The sequence below is a fragment of the Rhipicephalus sanguineus genome, chromosome 1 (genome assembly GCF_013339695.2).
Source record: "Rhipicephalus sanguineus isolate Rsan-2018 chromosome 1, BIME_Rsan_1.4, whole genome shotgun sequence".
In the NCBI taxonomy this organism is placed as follows: domain Eukaryota; kingdom Metazoa; phylum Arthropoda; class Arachnida; order Ixodida; family Ixodidae; genus Rhipicephalus; species Rhipicephalus sanguineus.
Window position 1 is genome coordinate 156277165 of NC_051176.1, and position 23346 is coordinate 156300510.

The 23346-nt window shown below is 39.4% G+C and overlaps 1 protein-coding gene across 1 annotated transcript in view; it reads right to left on the reverse strand.

Moving 5' to 3' along the window:
• Positions 1–371: 371 nt before the first annotated feature.
• The window catches only part of LOC119400797 (putative aminopeptidase-2), a 119488-nt gene continuing 96513 nt past the window's right edge, over positions 372–23346 (reverse strand). The window contains exons 41-54 of the mRNA XM_037667744.2: positions 21228–21341; positions 19390–19521; positions 19076–19141; positions 18922–18999; positions 18408–18562; positions 17672–17751; positions 15048–15175; positions 12722–12925; positions 12457–12530; positions 12261–12362; positions 12000–12170; positions 8748–8888; positions 8580–8661; positions 372–8485 (exon numbers count right to left, since the gene is read on the reverse strand). Coding sequence (XP_037523672.2) covers positions 8339–8485; positions 8580–8661; positions 8748–8888; positions 12000–12170; positions 12261–12362; positions 12457–12530; positions 12722–12925; positions 15048–15175; positions 17672–17751; positions 18408–18562; positions 18922–18999; positions 19076–19141; positions 19390–19521; positions 21228–21341 — 1674 coding nt within the window. The 3' untranslated portion in view covers positions 372–8338. The remainder of the gene's footprint in view (positions 8486–8579; positions 8662–8747; positions 8889–11999; positions 12171–12260; positions 12363–12456; positions 12531–12721; positions 12926–15047; positions 15176–17671; positions 17752–18407; positions 18563–18921; positions 19000–19075; positions 19142–19389; positions 19522–21227; positions 21342–23346) is intronic.

A 23346-nucleotide genomic window follows, 5' to 3' on the forward strand; every position in this document is an offset into this window, starting at 1 on the left:
ACCTCAGCACAGGATACAACTCGCCACCTTGGCTCCGACGAGTCGGGAGTTGCTATCCAGTCTCGGGCTAACAAAAAACGTGGTGGCCCTTCCTTGCCTAATTAAGCATATATTAAATTTTTACCGGCTGTTTCCTAATGAGGAGCTGCGAAATCTCCTCATCCCTGTCTATTTATCTTGCTTTTCTCCAATTATCGCTAATTCTGACAGCAGCACTGTTAAGTGCAACGCTAATGACTGCTCTCATTAAACCTCTACTTCTACATCTCCTCCATGCTGAAACTTTAGAGCTGCCTTAAATCATGGTATGATTGGAGCCTAAGTGCACTTACAAAATCCAGTAGGTCTATGAAGACTACATGTCGCACCCCTCAGGTAACCCAAATGCTTTATTTATGAAAGGAAAAATTTGCCAACCAAGTAGCACGTGCCTAAGGAAAGATGGTATAACATGTAAAATGAGAACATTTTATAGAAAACACACAAGTTTAAATGAAATGTTGTTTTAATTTTGAATACTGAAGACACCAAAACATGACTAAATGCTTGCCACTTGACATCAAACATTCAAGTACAGTGGACTCTCAGTAAACGGAAATCTCTTAAACGGAATTGCTGCTTAAATGGAACAACTGCCTTTAGCATGATTGGTTTCATACCTGAATGTTTTAACCCAGTTCATCTCTCAGTAAACGAAACTCTTGTTAAACGGAACATATTTTCCGGGTCCCTTCATGTTCCGTTTAATGAGAGTCTACTGTATATCTCACCAATTTTCTTTATTCTAGCAGGGGCACTGAGGGGGGAAAGTATGATTCCTAACAAAACGAGAAACTTGAAAGCAGAGGCTGATCACAAATGAGGACATGTAGCACATTTTAGTTTCTTATAAAACTACACCAACTTTAATTTTTGTGCAGTTGCACACATATCATACACTGAGGTACGTTGGAGGATTTAAAAAGTACATACAAAATAATGCAGTAGAAAGAACCTTACAATGCTCATTAATTTTGTAGTATGAGAAAAGAAAAGTAATCAATGTGACTTGTCATTGTGCAATAAATGGCGCACAGACTCTCTAAGGTGACACTTCCAGACAGGCACGGCATTTCTTGGCAACTGCATCAGTCGTTAGTACAAGAGATTCGAAAAATTATTTTAAACCACTCTATTCACAGCCGCCACCGTTCTTGTTTTGGCACATAAAGCTGTCACAGACATGGCAGCCTGTATGTAGGCAGTCTTCACTGGGTACAAATAAAGATAAATATTAGACTCCATGATGTATGATTTGAACATCCACACATATGCTAAATGTCAGTAAATGGTAAACTATTTGCTGCATGACCAATTTTAAAGAGGATCCAGGTCTTGCAGGAGGAGGTGATGCAGTACATCCAAATTAGCGTTCTTTAGAGAAAAAAAAAGATCATTCACTGTAGCATCACGACGGGTCTTCTATCACCACAACAGGTGTGCAGGAAATGACTATGCATAATGCGACACCAAACAGCACCTGTATGAACCTTATCACCATGGTTAAGCATTTTCTATTCAGAGAAGCTGTCATAAATGTGATGCAAGGGACCCATACTAAACAGTTTTTTCCGTAACTGCCTCTTTCCCCAGAAAAGCAAAACAAATTCAGTGGTAATAAACAGCACTTCAGCACTTTTAAACACAAAGCACATAGGATGTCTCTTGATGAAAAAACAAAAGCAAAATTGTGAGCTGTAGAGGTCATGTACATAAGAGTTCAATTCATGTGCCTCTATTTTACTATTGAATTAATTGAAGGTGACAATGACACAAGTACGTGACCTTTGTTGTTCACCTGATATGAGTTTGCTGTTCGTTTGCTGTTCACCTGATATGAGGTAAGTTTTATGAAAGCAGCAGCAAATCATTGCCTGCAGAATACCTTGATATCTTGTTTTACTTCATAGATGCTAAGATATTTCAAGGGGCTTTAGGTACACACATTAAATCAACCCAAGTGACAAAATAAGTTTCCAAGATGTCCAAAGCATCATTTTTACTTGGGGTGTAACTTTCATAACCCAGAAACTTGTGTGGAGATATGAAAGAATAGACCATGTTGCCTTGATAATATGGTATTAAGTACCGTAATGTATAACGTTGCATTTATAATTAGTAAGTTGTGTTCATGCACTGACAACAAAAGTTGTGTACAGTATTATCACATTCCAAATCAACATGAAAGAAACTGCAGTTTGCCCAATTTAACTGGATTTAAAAAAAAAGATTCTTAGATGCTAGTGTTTCAAATTGCTATGGTTGCACTACATGTATTTGCTGGAGTGTGCTACACTCTGTCCTATTCTGTGACTGAAAGATGGTGGCAGCACCTGCCAGAGCATAAATTCCATAAATGCCAGCACTTCCTGCATCTATACTATGAAACTGCACAATGTCAACATTCATTACATCAAGGCTGAAATAAATGCATGCTAGACACTAAAAAGCATCTAAACAGAACACACAGCATCCCTAAAGACAAAGTAAAAATAAGTTGTTTTACACGATTCCTATTATTTCCCTTACTATCAACATTGCCTTTCTCAGAAACTCATACTCTTCATACATCCAATACTCTCGTTCTAACGTTTTGTTGGTTATACATACATAGTTTTAAAATACCTGTTTGTCTGATACAGCAAAAGTATAGAGGAAATTAAATATACGATCTTGCCAAGAGTAGAGTGATAAAATAAGCAAAAGTGGCTATCCTATGGCCCATGCTGAAGGTGTGAAATTGATTTTCTACAACAAATTACAGGACAGTCTGAGCTCAATGACATATGCAAGCACATTCAAGGGCATTAGAAGTACTTGGAGTACGGGAGGAGCAAGGGCAGTTGGCAAAAGACACTTGACAGCTACGCTCTTTGACCAGAGCCACAAACAATGACAACCATTCTGCAGGCTTCGGCTAATTACCCAGCCACACTTCTAGATCATTCAAGTTTTAAACAGCAAGCGCTATAGTACCATATATATATATATATATATATGGTGTACCAAGGTTTGATGTGGTGTCTCTTTGGACTAGACTCAGGGTTAACACAACACATTAGCATGTATTAATGGAGGGGTGTCAATACACAAATCACAAATTTTCAGACAAGGAACTACTGATAATTTAAACTGCACATCTTTTGCTGTTAAATAATGGCACCCGTGGGAAAAAGATAAAACTGAAATAAATGTCTGCCACCACAATAACTCAAATGCAGACAGTTTCCATAGATCAAATTGGTGTAAGACAGCTGTGCCCAAATTGGCACTTCCTTCAAGCCTAAAAACTGGCAAGAGAAAGAGTACTTAGGGATTGCTCTATGTATGGTGAAGGTTGCACATCTAAAACGAAAGAACATCACAGACAAGGAACATCAGTGTCATCCCATGCAGTTAATGGTGAGACCATAGCATAGCATATAGAAGCAATTGATATGTGATGAAGGGCACGTGACGATAGACACATGGACTGTACTATAGCTTGGGTTCAATTCATAACCCAACTCCAGCACATTGAATGACTGACTCAAACGAAGTACAAGGTTTGAAGTATGTTACCGCTATTGAGTGTGCTGATTATGACTGTGGAAGCAACTTACATGTCGTTTGGCTAATGGCTTTAATAAGAGACCTACGTAATAAAGGGACATATGTCTCTGAACTAAAACAAAATTACATCGAAGCATGTTTACACATGGTGTGATTTAGTTGATATCCTTTATCTTCTACTTTCATTTCATGGTGCATATATTGATTAACTCTTTCACAGAAACTTAAATTATTATCAGTAAAGAAAAGACAACAATGTTTTCCCCGCAAAATTCAGAACATTACACTAGCGTGTCCATGCCTTATTATTTATGATATAGAAAATAACAGAACTATCCTGCAAAACACTGCATCATGAATAACATTAGCTATAATGCGATCCTCTATATATAGTAACCTTATCACACTGAAATTTTCGCTGTGCTACTGACAACACCTAATTTAAACAAATAATTTAAATGTCTTGTCAGATACACATATCTCATACTACAGTCAAATGGCTCAATGTTAGGATGCAAATCTCATTTCTCTCAAAAAAGCATATCTTCAGAAACACAAAATTGTCTTTCATAAATGGCTTGAATTTCACAAATGTCACACCATGCCTGTGATTTCAGAGAATTTCTTGCGTGAAAATCTTGGTGTAAAGAATGCACTATAAGTAGTGGAACCCCAGTTATGCACCTCCAGATTTTGCAACGCCTAAAGTTTTTTCATTACATTAGAGCAGTCCCGGCAAACTTCCCATAGAGACAATGCACTAAAAACCTTTATGCAACATGGGATTCCGCACCTCGTCTCATACGATGACCTGTGCAAAACTGTAAGCCCAATAACGGCCGTGTGATTGAGGCAAAACATTTCATCCTGTGTGAAACATCTTACAAGTTACATGAGAGAGCAGCCTGGTCTGGCTGCCTAATGTTTTCCTCCACTGCTAGGGCCTTACCCACGATGGTCAGGGCCATTGCTGTGAAGGGTGGCCTCCCGTTGCTCGAAAGTGGGATTGGGAATGAGGTCTACCATGGGAGTGAACTGGCAAGCTCACGTTTCATGATATCAGTTTGCAAGCTTTATGTAGTGAGGACATTGTGGTTTGTAATTCAAAAGGGTTACTTACTATAAGTGCAATTTTACGAGGGATAGGAATGTGTTTCTTTGTAGCCTTTGGAGCATGCGCTCATAGAGTCTAATAAGGTTTGCATGTGGTAAAGGAAAGATATTTCAATCTGCCCTGAGCGCTTCTAGAATTTCAGATTGCATTATGGCTTCCTGCCTGTATTGGGTCACAAGGCATGCGGTGGGGGAAAGCTTGGCAGAGAAGATCGTGAGCAAACATGTAAGCAGTTTTTTTTTCCCCCCACAATGTCCATGTAATGGCCATATAACTTGATTGTGCGAGACAAGATGTGCCACTGTCGTCCAGCAGCTCCCTCACAATCACCATCTCCACCATTTTCCAGTGTTTTTCTGCACCATGTTGCTGCCCTCTCATCGTTTGCCTTCCCCTCCTAGTGTTTTCTTCTCTCTATCTCCATGTCTTTTGTGTTGATTGTCCACACGCACTTCTTTGTTTTCTCTCAACAGCATTGGCTCTCATCGTGAGGGTCATAAATAATAATAATAATAATAATAATAATAATAATAATAATAATAATAATAATAATAATAAATCACCGCCCGAGCACTCCATACAGATGGTTAACGAGCGAAGCTTAAATGTGCGGCACTGGTGTTTATCACTGGGTTGATTCTGATGGTTCATTAAAGTCCCTCAGTTATTGGTTATGTCTGTCCAGAAATCTTAAACGGTGTTTGCCGTCCATGTGTTCCCTTCTTCATTTTTAGTGAACCAGTGGTGAGTAGTGGGATTTGGCCAATTTCTGTAGCACAGACACACTAGGAGTTTTTGAGCAAATAGCATGGACCAATTTTGATTTCGCCATATACAGCTTCAGTGTGATAACTTGTGTAAAAAATTCAGAGCCCTTCCACTACTGTGAAGATGGAAGCCAGTGAAGCTCGGAAATTTGGAGTTGTCGGCATTACTGCTGGTGCTGGCAGCTTCTGGGAGACCCTGTTGACATTGCCAGTGCGGTTCTGCTTCTCGTGCCTGCAGCTGAGGGTTTCGCTGTCCTTCTCTGACGTTTATCTTGAAGTTTATATTGCTGGGCCCCGGCATCTGTAGCCAATCTCTGTCATTTTGCTAGGGTGTCACACTCCTTTTAGCTCTGGATCCGCGGCTCTATACTGTCGACGATCCTTAATTTTGGCAGCCCTCAGCGCCTGGTCCGCACGCCATGCGCAATCCCACTACTAATCGCGTTGTCAGTGTTGCTCATTAAAAGTGGCCTGTTCTGCCACCAAATGGACCACGCGCAGCCTTCCCATCCGTTTGCCAAGCATGAACTGACGAGAAAGAGAACCAGCACAACATGTGCAGGCCCCTTTCTTTCCCCTTCTCTTTTCATAGCGAGAGCCCGGCTCTAATTGGGTGTGTATGTCATGTGTTACAGGTGTACACACCACATGTTTCGCCAGCCGCGCATCAAAAGTATTCTGAATGAGTTACTGGCGCAGCCTTGGTTTTTTTCGGCAGACATCGACCCCCGGCACAAGTGAGCCAATACAAGCTTCGCTTGAAAAGAGAAAACCGTGGGTGGCAAGCTAGGTGGCAGAAAGCTGAAAAAACCACATGATGGTGCCCCCATTGTCTGCAATGTTGCCCATTGTGTGCAAAAGAATCGACAACTGGGCTAGTTGGTTGAAATGCATGGTTTAACTGCATTCACCACTGGTCTTCGTCCGTGTGTGCTTAGGTCAGTTAAACCATCTATTGTCTGCAATGTTTTATTAATTGTGATCAAGGTGGGCAGTGCTCAAAATGCCAAGGAACTGAACTGTTTCCATGTACAACATCCTGTGACGTGATGAGCAACTGCGACATATGATGTGATGGCAACGCAAAGCAGGGATTAGGATAAGTATTTCTGCATGATCACTTTCAGAGACAGTTTTGCTTTCACCTAATTTCGTGTGACGCATCAACCGACCACAAACTCACTATCTTCATGTAATGCCAAGAGTGCTGTCGGCCATATGCTTCATGTGACCAGTGCCGGTTCGCACAAAAGCAAAATATATTGGCGAGTACAGAAAGCACAAAATAATGTGCAAAGAGCACACTGATTAGTACCTGCTGAAAGACATGATGATTGTAAGCAGCATAGAGAAATTTGCAAGCAGTTGGAACTTTCTGTCTATGTGCATGCAAGACTTTTCAAGGGTTCGTCTGGTTCCCGGTTCCACACAAGTCATCGTATGAGACAGGACTGCTGGCTGCTACCTCGGCCATGCCTAGGTTCACAGATGTGCTATGCAGCATCAACAATGTTTGGAGGCTTGTTTGTTTGCAGGTGATGCTGTACATGACCTCCTTGTGGAATACTAGCATAGCCGGGGGTGGCTTAAAACCCCCTCCGAATTTTTTTAGTTTTGATTTTGTGTGTGTGTATGTGTGCGCAATATATATATATATATATGCACGCACACATACAAACGCACCACTTAAACATACATAAAGGGGAGTTAAACTTCCCCTACCCCTCTCCCCTTGGAAAAAATTTTCTGGCTACACCCCTGTTGCGGATGTTGCTGCGCTCGAAAGAAACCACTAGCTGCTTGGCTCGAAGAAACTGACTGGGGTACTTAAAGTGTATCACTGTGGAAATAAAGCTTTAAGATGCTGGTGAGCAAGCCTTTGGGGTGCAAGTTATGCAACTCCTCCCCTATAATCTGTGATTGGCATGTGCCTAGCAGTCAGAATCGTAGCCAGAATTTTTTTTTTTTTTTTTTTTGGGGGGGGGGGGGGGGGTTCAATTATTCTTTTTGTACGTTTGTGCATGCATTTGTATGTGTGCGTGTATATATGCACATGCAAAATCGAAAAATTTCAAGGGGGGGGGGGGTTTCAACCTCCCCAACCCCCCCCTGGCTACGCCCCTGCCAGCAGAATTCTTTTCATATTTACTTTATGGACGGTTTTGGTTTCTGAGCCCCTCACAGTGATGGCTTGTAGATTAAATTAAAAGTCCTTGCAATTTCGTAGTGCAAAACCGTGTGTTACACACGATTTTTGGTGGTCAGATTATATGATGTCTGGGCTATGCAACATTTTCATGCAGTTTGGTGAAAGCTGTATAACAGGGGTTCCACTTATAACTTAAGCATGTAGATTATTAAAGTGAAAAAGAATGTAATGCTGATGAAGTATGAAATGCAATTAGTTTACAATTTAATTGTATATATCTGGCAGTCACACAGTCATGGCAGCTTATTTTGCTTACAATATGTGCAATAGTGGCAACTTGAAATGCAAATGTTGTATTATATGCAAATACGCATGAAATACTCTGTAGAAAGTGATACATAAGATACTTGTTCTCAATAAAATACTGTATGTACAAATAACTATTTACATGACTCCTGTAAAATCACTTTGGTAAAAAACAGTTGTTCTTTGACTCGCACCTAAGCTCCTGCAAGTTTCACCATTTCATAATCTGTCATATCTAAAAATTGCACAAAAAAAAAAAACTTTTGTCCATCACAGTATGTGGTACACATGCTGTTTGTTCTGTTTCACTGAACAGAGTAAGGTTTAAATGGAATATCTCTCTTGAACTTCCTTCTAAGAATAGATGCTGGCTTAGGACAAAGTAATCAACTGCTCACAGAGCTACATTGGTCAACTGAGCAATCCACGTAAAGACTCTGCAACTTTTGGCTCAAATTTTGATATCCACTTGATGTTGTTTTCCACATCTTGGAGGCATTCTCTACGAGACTGCTTTGTTGCATCTGTTTCAGGATGCTCCTTGAGAAACTCCTTGATCTGAAGACAAAGCAAAATACAAATATTCTGGTGTAGCACCCCTACGACTGATTACAAGCATAAAGCTTGGCTGTAACTGGCACTAGTTTCCTACCTCCTGCATCTTCTCAGGAGTGTTGAAATCACTGCAGACAGCTCGAAGCAATTTTCCTGGTGTACGAGAATGCTTTCCAAACCTAATAAAATAAAAATGGCAAAAGGCATTGGAAGTAAATATCGGAAATGGATGATAAAAATTTACTTTTCCAGCATTGCCACTTACTTGTTGGTTATGGATTTCCAGTTTTCTCTTAAAAAGTTCCAAGCAAGATTGTGACCCTTCGGGTTGCTTATAACAGTCCCAAAAACTGTACCAATATCTTGACCTCTTATCTTCGTTTCATCAAAAGTAAAGTTGAGGTATCTAGAATTGACATTGAATGTATGAAGTGAGCCATTTACAGTGCTGTCTCACATGTTCAAAAAGAATTTGGAGGGGACAAAAAGAATTAAAACATACCATACTTGCATGAACGCAAACTTATATTTTCTAGCACTACTGGCCTGAAAAAAGCCCCTGTTGTTACACTTACAATCATGGTAAAATATAACAGGCATTACTTATATTCACTGAGTGATTCATATGCTGCAAGGGTTCATATGCTGCAAGGGCTGTGAGAATGCAATAAAATAGAGGGCTGCAGAGCAAAGGTTAGTAAGTTCATTCATTTAATGCACTAATGATCTCTGTCATTAACAGATTAATGATAAACCACCAGGCCAAATGCCGCATATACTGTTGAGGTTCATACATCGCTACGCAGGGTGCATCAGTTCTGTCTGTCCTTATGTGTGCTCATGCAGTCTCACAGCCACACTAGTGCACACTCCTTTGGCTTCATGATCCCTGGGGCACCAGATCTCATGGTTTTTGCATAGAGATGCATGCCTCCACAGATACTCCCACACTAGGCTTGTGTGAATAGTAAATTTTAGGTTCGAAGCAAATTCGAAGCAAATTCAAAGGAAATAGTGATTTGGTCGAATAATTTCGAATCAAATTCGAATAGTATAATCACATATTATAAAGAAAAATGAGCATATTTGTCATGACCCAACTAACCTGCACAATATTTTTAAAAATTAAAACAAGGCATGTGCAAATGTCATTGTTTTTGGCTCAAAGGTTAGTAGCAGAATTTGACTTTCGGTAGAATGCACGTGATAACCTGTAAAATATGTTGCGTTTTAAAATTTACTATACTCAGAGCATATAAGCTGGTATAACGAGCTTTTAAACTTAAAAAAATGATGAATCGATGTGAGGTTAATTCGTTCATTTAACCTTGAAGTGGGGCTTCACGGCAGTGCGGATTTCCCCTAGGCAAATGTATTCACGGTATAGCACCCATCCACTGCAGTGAAACCACCTTTACAGGGTGTTACATGCGGTTTACATGTCTATTCGTTCATTTCGAATACTTCAAAATTTAGAATAATTTAAATTCGTTTCGAAGCGAATTCGAATATTCGAATTGCTCGAATATCTGCATAAGCCTATCCCATACTGGTGCACATCTGTGACAGATTGTGCATTGTGCAATGTTAAAGCATTGCTGAAATGCTCTCATTTAAACTCGTGGCTATCGTTGCACTATGTATAAGCAATCATCATTATGATTCCAGTAAAAATAAAGAGACTGTGGGGATTTTAGCAGACTGGATGAAAAATCAAAAACCCTAGTTGCTTGTGGTAGTACTGAACAAGCTGTAGAACATGAGCATTTCACATTCAATTACAGACAGTTCCCTTTATTACACACAAACAATGGTTACTCACTCCAAAAAAGTCCGCCATATTGCTAAATGTACTGTCACTGACATGAGAAATATGTCAGAAAAATTTAGATGACCATGTTGTGCCAATGTTTCAAATAAATAGTATATTACGTTTTATACCTAAGTACTGTTCTCCATTGAGCATACAAATTTACAGGAGTTGATTATTTTTATTAACTGTTTTGTTGCATCACAGTGTTATTTATTCATAAGAATTCTGAGTGCGATGAACTGAAATAGTGATCACCATATTTTAGAACATCCCTCTACCTAATGCTCGGCAGCATTTATTCAATAAAGGACTCCTTTGGGCTAGTTGGTACAAGTTTAACATAGGTTGCGAAATATTGCGCTGCATGGGCATGACGGGGAGGACGCTAACAGAGGCACAGAAAAACACAACCAGAACAGGTGGGCTCACAGGTGAGTTGACACCTTGTGCCCACCTGTTCTGGTTGTGTTCTTCTGTGCCTCCGTTAGTGTCCCCCCTGTCACGCCCATGCAGCGCAATATTGCGCAACCTATGTTAAACAATTATTCAGAAACACGGCATCATTTTCAGTCAGATGGTGGCACTGTGCTCAGCTCTGTCAAATGAAGGGCGAACTATGGGTCGAGGCTTGTTTGAAATTATTGGGGTAACTCCCATTAAGACCAACTGATATTTAAGGCCCTGGTAAAATCAGCTCATAATTAGAGATTCCAACTGACACCTTAAAGGGGCATTGCATTACTTTTCCAAGTAGCCATGGCATGGCTTCACTAAAGGAGCTTACTGCCTCACGAATTAACCGCCGCAAAAATTTTGAGAATCCGTCCAGTACGAGTGGAGTTACAAAGATTTGTCGCATGCTGTAATTGCCTCCCATCTTCTCTCGTCCCGACAAAGGTGGAGGAAGCTAAGCAGGGAGGGATGGCTAGGGGGAAAGAAGTTACGCCATGCGCGCCTCGTGACCTTGAGCACCTTTTCTTTTTTCCTTCGAACGCGCGGCGTACTTTCAGAGCAATCGTGAGCGCGCACGGGCGAGTGGTGGCCTCCCGCGGCAGCCACAGTAGTTTGAACATGGCGAGCACGCCATGTTCAAATGAGCCAATGGCGTGGAACTTGAGTCAATGACGAAGTGATTTTGAGTAAGTAACATCATTTGATGAGAGAAGAGGAAGCGATTTTTAGCTGACTGAGAATTTATTGTAAATCCCAGGCTGCGTGCTGCGCTATAATGTTTGGCTAGCATGCTCTCGGGAGCCTCGACTACCGATTGGCAGCATTTTCTGACCATGCTGAAAAAGTGTTGCAGGGCCCCTTCAAAAAATCCCGAATAACACCAACCCAAATCTAAACATGTGACCCTTTGGTTGCATTTGTCTTACCATACAGTGGACCCCCCGTAATACCCATTTAAGACCAACTGAGTAGCTAAAAAAAGGGGGAAGGGGACATACACATCTTAAAGACATGCAGCTTAGCTTCCTAAATTCAAACAAGTCTCATTTTACCATGCCCGGTTGCGTACCAAACATGCACGACCCATAGATTCCTTCTTTCTTGTACTTCCCTTTATATACATGCCACAACAAAATGTACATTAATATAACTTTGCAAGTTAGTCGTTAACATTATGTTCTGAGAAGTAGAATCATAGCTGTTATACATTCCAGGCTTAGTGAATTTCACATATTAAAGGTGTGTACAGACCTGGAGAGTAAGACTTCATCTTGAACTTGTCCAAGAGCAGTCATTATTTTAATTTTTTCTGCATGGCTAGGCTCTCGAAGGTATTTTTCAAATACTTGCTGCCACGTGCCTTCATCACCAATCTGCCTCATGCCATAGTGAAATACAATGTTCTTGAAGTTTGGCTCAACCCTAGAGAACAGAAATTCAAGTTGTATTTTGTTTACAATGCAATGTTTTGCCAAGAAATCAGCAGTATGTCACTGCAATAGCAATACTTACGATTCTCCATTCAGCCAAATTCTGAAAGCATGACTGGCAACATGGAGACAACTTTTCTCACCACATCTGCAAGCGACCTTGAATATAGCTGCCCTTCTTAGCCTGCACAGAATACAAGTAAACTTAGTGACAGCAGCAACATGCAGCAGAACACGCGGTAGGGCCACATAGTACTTGGTGGGAAGAAAAACATTACCTTTCTAAGTGAGTTCCTGTGTCACTAAACTTAACACCTTTCAAAGCCTCAGTGAGTAAACCTCTGATAAATGCCTGGAAAAAAAGATGCCCATATTATATATGCATACAGATAAAAGAAACACATTGTTTTTTTATTTTCGCCACTTGGTCATGCCTGGCTGCTCTGTAATGAGCTGTTTCTTTCTCATTTTTAATCAAAAACAAACAGCTCTATGCAGCTTGGTTTAGTATTACTGAAGTATAATTAAAGATCTGCCTCTTGCCTTGAAATGCTTTCCAGTCTCTGTGCCAGTGAGGCGATGATGCAGGAACGAAACTGCTGTGGAAAATGTTGACCATGGTACATAATGGTCCTCCTGGACAATGTATCTGCTCAAATTCAGAGCAGACATGTAGCTCAGGTGACCTGCTCTAGCTAGGAAAAAGGCTTCTGCCAGCAGTTCTCCCCTGTCAGCTGGAGTAAAAGCCTGCGAAGCATAAAAAAATTGAACCTTTTTAAGCCGCATCTGTTCATGAATATGTGGTCGAACTTTTCATCCGTCAAGTTGTCCTTGAAGCCTATAACTTTGTGAAACAGTGCATTTTGTTAAATTGAGGTTTCTGTTTCTTATCAATGAAAATAAATAAGCAATTCCCTTATAATGCAGTGAATGGTTTGCAGGTCTGTTATCAGCTCTTGACTCACACTAGCAGTAGCATTACTTCAGCAACACACCGGTGCTTGCTTTTAAATATGAACATTTGCTACCAGTTTTCCTTTCCACCTTGATGGGCTGCACCAATCTAAGAAGCTCAGACAAAAGAAAGTGTGCTTTTGCACTCTTCTGCTAGTAGGTGCTTTTCACTTTACGCACCTTGTTTCCATTGCTGCCTGCAAGCAGTTGCAGCCACTCAGAACAATAGAAGATGTAAATGTGTACTATTTAAAAATAGAAAAATGGGTGCCAGTATTCCGGACACTGTTGAATTCCATTATGTTGTCAATGTGACCATCTTGGCAGCTCTGATTGGCCCGGTGGTCTGCTGTGGCCCCTCTGATAAGCCGAAAATGTCACAATTATAGAATTTTACAACACGGCGAAATGCGCCAATGTCCAGGATAGCGCCCCAGATATGGAGTTGAGACCATGGTTAGCATTAGCTTACAAAAAAAGAGAGCTTGTGCGTCTTCCCGATTTGGTTAGTACTTTGATGTGTGGTTGTGTGGCATGTTGCCCATAGGACACAGAATTTGGTGTGTTTAAAGCAAAAACAGAGTGGAAGTGTTCATTAAAGCATTATTTATTAGAAAAATCACCTTATACTAGATTTCCTTGGCGTTTCAGTGTGGATACACCAGAAACATCCTTTTTATTAGCTTTACCATAGTGCCACACTTCTTTCAGTGTGTAGTGTCACACTCTTTCTAATTTGGTCATTGGAAAGAAAGAAAAAAGAAATGAACAAATTTACTTTTCAATCAGCAGCAGGGGCGTAGCCAGGGGGGGGGGGGTTGGGGGGGTTCAACCCCCCCCCCCCCGAAAATTTTCAATATTGCTTGCGTATATATACACGCACACATACAAACGCACGCACGAACATACATAAAGTATGGTTGAACCCCCCCCCCTGAAAAAAATTTCTGGCTACGCCCCTGATCAGCAGAGTTACCGTATTTATTCGAATCTAAGCCGATGTTTTTTTTCCAAAAAACGATGTGCGAAAGTGGGAGGGTCGGCTTAGATTCCAGTACAATGATTAAGTTTTTTTCTTTTTTGTGGCCTTGCGAATCTCAGGGGTCGGCTTAGAATTGGGGCCGGCCTAGATTCGAGTAAATACGGTACTCCAGGAAGTCCATGGTGGTGTTTAGCACACTTTATCTAGTAGTGGTCAAGAAAATGGCCCTCTCACAAGCTTTTATCACAGTTTGAAAGGACACATACGGCCTGTTGCAGAGGGATTCATCTAAGAATCTAGGGTTCATTAAGCATTTTTTAATTGCCTGGTTTAGTCAATAACATCATATTTCTGTTCATTAACTGCTTTATTTGGTGACTGTAAAAGGTTAAAATAGAAGGTACTGTTGCATGTCCAATCTGCAACAAAACCAACCATTTGCATGAATACTCCAGAACGTCTTATTACCTTTCATTTAAGATGGAGTTATTAGGATGCATCATAAACTTTCAAGGTACTCTTGGTGTGCAAATCATTAATAAGTGGAGAGGAGATTTTCTAGTTAAATTTAGTTTACTGTTCCAATACCACAAATATGCTATAAGCACTACAATGTCTGCCTGAAACCATTTCATTATATTGGACAGTCAAGAAGCCAAGAAGGATAGTGGCTTGACGCATTATGGTACTGTGTTATAGAAGTCATTTGATATTAACTGCAGTTGCACGACTCAAAAATTTAGCAGCGAGAGACTGAGCCAAAGTTACTGGGAACATGACCATGCACACTATTGCCATTATTGTAGTACACAAGGTGTGTAGTACCCAAGATAAAATTGGTTATCCCCAGAATTTGGCGTCTGCACTCTTTTAAAAGATGGCTGAAAATAAAACTGTTACTTAATGTCATGCAATGCATAAAATTCAACTTACATTGATGTCCCGTTTAAGTACATCTTCAAGCAAGAGAAAGTTCTTTTTGTCATACTTCACAAAGAAGACTCCAGTCATGTTGTTGTTGAATTTAACCCATGAATTTTCAGAAACTGCTATTTTGAATGCTGTAAAATGTAGAAATACAATTTGTGAAGGTTGCAGTTTGTCACTGCATAGAGTTAAAAAAAAAAGTATTCCAGTACACTGTAAGAAATACACATAGAATAAAACTTGATATGAAGTAAATTAAAAATTGTATGAAAACTTTTACTGTGCAAAACATATACATTTATAATTAATACTGAATCTAACGAAGATATCTTCATTTCAGATGCAAGTTTATAATAAGGTTTGACTGATTAGTACACATTCTGTTGTAAAAATGCAAAGACAATCTGACCACCGCCAGAAGTGGCCAGGTGGTCTTTGCATTCTCAGGGTACAGTGTACGAAATGCTGCAGAAATAGGAATATACTATGTAGGTAAATATGACCCATTCTAGCTTAATTGCTGGCTTGTTTGCTATCAAATTTTGCACCTATGCAGCATATTGCAGTGGAGCCTTCTTAATGCCAGATTTAGATACATTACTTACTTGTTTTTTCCAGAACAAATCACAAGTATGTATTGGCCAAGTGATGTACAATAGAAAGTGTAGTTTGCAAAAACAGCGCTGTTGTATTTTCTGTAACCATAATCGTGCATGCTGTGTCTTGCCTGCAGCCTAGGGTTTCATTCCAACAATGGTAGATGGTGCCACAAAAAATATTTCCACAATTTCTACACTGTTTCTGGCATTGCTGTAGACAATGCACGCTTCTTAGGTATTTATACCAGAGAAAACAGGCAACAGGCAAGTAAGGCACCCAATGGTGGTATTAAAATGCATTCATTGCAGAATTTCATCCCTATATGGAATTTTAATGTGAAGGAGCCCGCAGTTGAGCGGGCAGGGTCATGTATATTGGTGCTTTTATTCATGCAAAACTTTGCAGATTGCTTTGATAAATTTTTGCTTTAGGCATGCAGCATGCAGGAAAGCAATGCAAAACAAATTAACAGCAGTATATAACATAGAAGCTGGTGAGCAGCTTGGTACCCGATACTGGCATGAAATTTATATGCTGTTTTTTAAGAAAGCATAATGTACTTTTCTTACAGTCCTTTTCATAATTTGCACTTTACTAACACTGTTAAAAATATCTCGCAATACACTCACAAGAATCTTCACAAGATGTATACTACATGTGGATTAAACTCTACACTGTCATCTGCTATTGTTCTACTAAGGCATGTATGCTTAATGCGTGCATGCAATAGCAGAACAGTGATACACTACTTCACTATCTTGGCAGGACCATTGTCATCCATGTAGATGTTTATATACGGCCATGTTACCATATACATACGTTTATATACATGCATATACATATGTTTATATGTATAACATATAAACATATACATATGTTTATATACGGCCATATACATGTTAACTTATAGTACAATCATAATAATATATTAAAGCGTATAACTATACATACAGCAGGCACAACTTGAGGCTTACATTGTATACTGCATCAAGCCTCTTCATGTCTGTTTACAACAGTCTTCTGGACTGCATTGCATTGTGTGTGAAATTGTGAAATTCGCTTCAATGGCTCAAGCTTGTATTGGCATCTTTTTTCGTTTATCGGAGTTTCACTACTTTATTTAATTTGATGCCAACTCTTCTGAGAAAACAGGTGCTCCAATGTATCAGTTTTACACAGAGTCAATGAACACATCCAGTGTGACGAAATTAACATTACATGCAGCACATCCAACATGGCAATTTCAATGTTACATGAAGCTTAGTTTTGCTTAGAGGCAAGCAAGTTTGTTACTACCAAAGCGGCTGTCTTATATATGAGAAAAATCATTTTATGTGGTGTTGTTATAGTTTAAATGTAATGTAATATTTGCTTAATTTCCTTTTATTTCATGTCCCGCAATGGATCACATTAATGTGTATTACATTTGTCATTTATTCAACTAAGAGTCAATATGATCAATAAATTAAAATGAGATCAAAGGGCAAAGCTATATGCACAGTGCTGCGCAATTTAAAGTGTGATACTCAGACTGCATGATGGCCGACACTTTTTGAGCCACCACAGAGTGCTGGGTGATCACTGGGAGACACTTTCATCGTATAGCAAACTGTATCGGCTTGGTGTTCCTATCACTCAGTGGTGTCACAAAAACTGCTGCAAGCCACGTGTTACAAGTATATCATATTTCAATTGCTGAGCACTGCACGCCTGATGTGCTTTCGGTGTGCATTCAGAGCTCCATGAGGTGAATGCAGCACAGACAAGTTTCTCTGAGCTCATTACAGCTGCATTTGATATTCTGATTGTGTGCATTAGTGTTACGATGAATATTAATGTCTTCCTCTCATTACCACATGCCACTTAACGCATTTAGTCCTTTTTAAAAAAAAATGTTTGTCTTGGCAGCACTTGCACTGAAAGATCTATATACATGGTACCACTGTAAAAAATAATAATGATACAAACTATTCCTTCAGTTTTACAGCATAAGAAAGCTTCTGTAAATATGCTACATTATTATTGCTCACTTTGCTGGGGTTTTGTCAGCCAAAGCAGTCCTGTGCTGCCTTCACTGGTCTGATATGTGAGGGGAATCTTCCAGATGTACCTGAAAATTAAAGATGTGTGAATGTGGGTATCCATACTATCTTTCATGTGAATGTTATTCAGACTTTTAAATGGAAAATAATAGATAACATCGAATCAGTTTAGACTTGTAAATTTTTATTTCATAGTTAAGCTTTCACCCACTTCAGAATAAAAAAACTTAATTACTTGCACAAAAAAAAGAGCAAAATTCTTTTTCTTCAATTTATGCCAAAACAATGGCACCAGTGTGTGATTGTAAATGTTATGGACATTAAAATACTTTCTCATGTACAGGTAATTTTTGGTGCAGGAAGAGTTCTCAAAACATGATATAGATTGAGCCTTTGTTTCTAGAATGCAACAGAGCATTTCTTTACCAATAGATGATTAACTAGACATGAACACATGTTAAATTGCATGACAATGTGTTGAGCTGGTGCAGAAAGTTTAGAGAAGCTTGGCCCCCTGTGTTTTGCCTTTGAATCTATTGTAGCTTACCAAACGTGCCCTAACAGTAAGAGTGGTCCTTGTGCTACTGCAAAAACATAATTTACGAAAAAGCATCTGTCCTTAATATTATTTACCTTTACTGTCCCTGTAATACCAATCAGGTTTCTTTTATTGTTTTTTTTTTGCTTGGTAATAGCCTTATAAAGTAATTGACACTTCACTTACTTGAATGGTGTTGGCTTGCGGTTCATGGCAGTGTCTGGATCTATCAAAAATTGTGACTGTCTCATATTGAAACTGTTTCCATTTCTTTCCACAGAAACAAGTGGAAATCCCATTTGCTTGGTCCAGCTTTCCATGATACTAGTTATGCTCAAGCCCTAAACAACAAGACAACCATGAGTAAATGAAAAACAAAAGCTCAGAAATGACAGTGTGAAGAACTATTTGAAATGAAAGTATAAAGTCATTTGGTTGTGTCCAATCATCTGAATCCATTCTTGTGATGCAAAGAGCCAAATAAAATGTACAAATTAAAAAAGTCACTGGCAAAATGTGCACAAAAAGGAACAATTAAGACAGCCTAATGCAATTTTTCACCACTTGTCTTTTATTATTTTTTGCAAGAAATAGCTGTGACCTATCTTTTTCTGTGGAGCACTTGGTTACTCTCCTACAAGAAATAACATTGATTATTTCATGCAGTAATGATACCCGTATGTAATAAACAATCACTTACACTAGATGATGATGCCTCAAGTTCATCCCAGAGATCAAAAGTGATTGTATTTGCAAACTTGTACTTTTTCAGATATTTCTGGATACAGAAGGCAAAACATTAGTTTACAGTTCAGTGAAACATACAAGATTCAGAGAGGCCTATAGCAACTTACAGCAATGCCATACCGAAAGTCATCTTTTGACATGAAGTCTTCTAACATGCGAAGGACTGATGAACCCTGTAACATACAATTTCCTTATGAAAAACATTGAATTTACACCAGAAACCACTCAAGGTTTTCATCATGTCCTAAGCATGCATATTAAAACATAGACTAGAAATGCAATGCTCGGGATTTGTGTAAATCTTCCCATTGAATTGCTAATGTGTGTCATTACCAGTGCTAGACTTTACCAGCTGAATGACTCTTATTAACAGAAGAATAAAAATTTCACTGATTGTAATTACAATGGTAAAATGTCTCACCTTTGCATACGATATCACATCAAAGAGTGATGATATTTCGCTTGGGTTATTGACATGTTGAATAATTGGGTGGGAAGATATCACAGAATCTGCTTCAAGGACACTGGCTAAAACATTTGTAAACAAAGCATCCTGGAATGAAGCAGAATAGCAAAGACTAATAAGAAATTTAATGTGAACAAGTCAAAATAAACTGAAATTCCACTTTGTACAAGATAACAAGCTTTTACAATATATAAGCTTTAATAATTGTTTTTATTTCTTTTTTTTGGGTGGATGTGTGCATGCCGGAATATTTAAAACAATGAATCATTACCCTTATCCATATGCAAACAGAAAGGTCATCAGCATAAGTTTTTTTACAACAACGATGTGACATCATGCTGAGATGTCAATACACTTTAGGATTTATTTGTTCCCATTTGTACTTATGTTTATTAAGGGGTACCACAAAAACCAAAATTTCACTGTACGAGAGCTTTAGTAATCGTCTGATCTTCTTTTTTTGGGTGGGTTTGGGATAGGGGAATTTTATGCTTACACTGTAGATAAAGAAAATAAAGGTGAAAAAAAAAAAAGCCTGCCTTCTGCTTCAAACTTAAAGCATACAGTGAAACGAAGGCAACAGTCATGGATGTTGTAGCCAATGCAGAGTGAATGAGATATGTTATAGACATAGGCGTGCGCAGAGTTCACCATCAGGGGGGGCGAAGCTTCATGGCAGCACCCCCCCTTCCACTAAGTCAATGTACGAGGCAGATTTTGCACCCCCTGCGCCTCTTAGGTGACTTGGAGGGTCAATGTATGGGGCAGATTTCGAGCCCCCCCTCTTAGGTGAATAGGGGGGGGCGGCCGCCCCCCTCCCTGCCCCCCCCCCCCTCGTGTGCACGCCTACAGTTGTAGCTTCTTAACGTGATGTACAAGCTGTTGCATAGCTGGCCTCTCAAACAAGTTTTTTAACTGTCCATTGGGAAAGAATGTTTTTCATTTCTCCACACGGCTGTGCCTCCGTGATGAGCTAGATCAGTCGATACACAGTATACGCTACATATACCGCATGCTTTCTGACATCATGGGATGTGCATGCTCACACACTTAATGTGGTCGCACCTTGCCTCATTGCTTTTGGACCCATGTACCCATAATCATAGGCATTCTATACTAAAAAGACAGGGCGTGCAGACACGGACACAAGAAAGAAGTCAGGACACCACAAAGAGAGGCACAACTGCGGAAAAGAAAGAAGGCACGAAAACTTATCTGCACATGCCCATGCAATAGACGAACCTATCAATCCGGCACGCGTGGGGGTCTACGTGGAAGATAACTGTTAAGGCATTTGATGTCATCTTTATGCAAGTTAACTGACAGTTGGCTCACGCGTGCGCTACCACTATTCTCGATATGACATGCCTCAATCATCAGGCGCGTTTCTTCATTTCTATGCCGGTACAACACTGTGCATTCATCCAATTTTGGCGGGCACTTACACTCTCGACAATGTAAGTGCACGCCAAAATTCGATGAATGCGCAGTGTTGTGCGCAGTGTTGTACGCAGTGTTACTGTGTCCTGTTTCCCTTGCGCTTCGCTTCGACATGACGCAGGTGAACACATAGAACTGAACGCAGTGTGCCAAGGAAGGCCGCATAACAAATAATGATGCTGTGGTTTATCATGCCTCTTTTAGATATTGTATGTCTCCGAAAGGAATGTTTATAAAACGTTTCTGTGAATAATGCAATAATGTCAACGAAGAGTTATTACTAGCGTTTGTTGCATTCAGAAATTAATGTATTGAGTTCATGCCATATAATTGTAAACAAATTATCAACTCACAGGTTCCCACTCAGGACTGGCATAAGCCATGCCTTTGTACTGAATGTAGCTGGCAAAGCCTTCATTGAGCCAAAGATCATCCCACCATTCCATTGTAACAAGATTTCCAAACCACTGGAAGTCAAGATAAGCATGTGTTAAATAAACCCACATTAAGAGCAGGGAATAGTCAAGGCCTTGTCAATAAATACCACTAGGCTTACAACACCAGAAACACCATGCCAATGACACCACACTAACCAGACCTCCTATTTGTAAACACATAAAGTTGGGTTACATTAATTAGATATTAGCTTGTTCCTTTGAGTTCCAAAGTTCGAGGAGGTACCTCTATTTTTCTTTTGTGGACAAAACCTCATTATTTTAATTTCAATGTAATGAAAATCAAACAATTCGAACTTGAACAAATCAATGATGGGCAGATTATGCTAGCTAGCAGTTAAGCTAGAAAGTGCTAATAGTGGTAATTTTCACTGGGACATGTGCCAGCAACACATCATGCATGCAAAATACAAGGTGCATGAAGAAGCAAAATACTGCACAAGTGATGCATGGAAAATTAAGATGCACCACAAGGGAGCAACAATGAGGACACGGCTTGCATAATACTATAACATGTGCATGCTAGCACAGGGAATGCTACTATATAACTGGAAGCAGCATGCCAACAACAGACAGGCTTTGTGAGCAGCTTATATTGTAAGCTCTGACCTACACATTTCAAAGCTTTTGAGCCATTGACAGCTTCTGTACAAAACAGCTCTATTCAGAGGACAGACTAAGCTGACAACTGACTAGAACTGTCTTCAAGTACAAGGAAATGATAACCATGCTTTACAATATATCTCAGCACTCCCAGATTATTTGTACAGTGCAGAGCTCCAAGTGAAAATATCAACGTAAGAAAACATTTAAGCTCTCGGGAAATTGATTTTACATTTTCTTACAATGTTGAATTAATGGAAGCTAATTTTACTGAGGATCAGTGACGTTTAAAGAGGTACACTATAATACACACCAATATGGACTTTTGTTCATGTTTTCGCTTTCATAGGACAGTATTATAGGAACCTTGTGCAAACAAATTCACAATGTCCCAAATTTATGAAATAACTTCAGAGGTGAAATAACCTTGCCATGGCATTATTCTATTCTTGCTAATACACAAAGATGTAATGTGTGATTTACATTGCTGCCCTATATAGAGCAACTAGTAAAGAGCAGCTATAAAGTAGTGTGTCACTATCTCTACATGCTCAATCTTCCATCATTCCATTCAAAGAAAGCAAGTAGATACATATATAGTATATTGCAATTTACTTTGCATCACATTTCTTAAATGTAAAAAAAACAGGTATGTTTCTAATACTGTGTTAACTTTATCCAACCACTCTTCTCACAGCACATCATCACATGAGAGATAACTGTTCAGGTATCTGACTTTTATTTATTTTATTTATTTATTTATAAATACTGCTGTCTCGATTTCGAGACATAGCAGGAGTGGGTGCATATTTTAGTACAAACAACAAAAGAAATAAAAGCTATAATTATACAAACAGATGAAGATATGATATGCTTACATAGCTGTACAACAAAATCTTTCATCAGGTGCGAGTACAGACGTTGATGGGAATACAGAAAAAGACAACCGCTAAGACAATGCAAACAGATTAAAACTAGATGTGTATTCGTAGTTTCTCAACGAACTCATCATGAGTCAATGCGCGAAGCGAACCATCCAAGTTGTTCCAGGTTTCAACAGTGAATGGAAAAAACGAAAATTTAAAACAGTCAATGTGTGTCCTGAAAGGAATAATGTTTAGTCTGTGGGTTTGCCTAGTGACACGTGTATTAGCGAGTATAAGAGAGAAGGGTGCGTGAATACCGGATGGCGTGTGGACGATCTTGTGCAGTAAAATTACACGTTCGCGTTTGCGCCTATGCTCCAAAGTCTGCAACGATAAGGTGTGAGCATGTGATGAAGGTGAGAAGCTGCGATCATAACGACCGAAGATGAATCTGATAGCTTTTTTCTGGATTGATTCTAGCTGCGTTATGTCACACGTGAGGTGAGGAGACCATACAGTTGAAGCGTAATCTAGTATCAGACGAACTA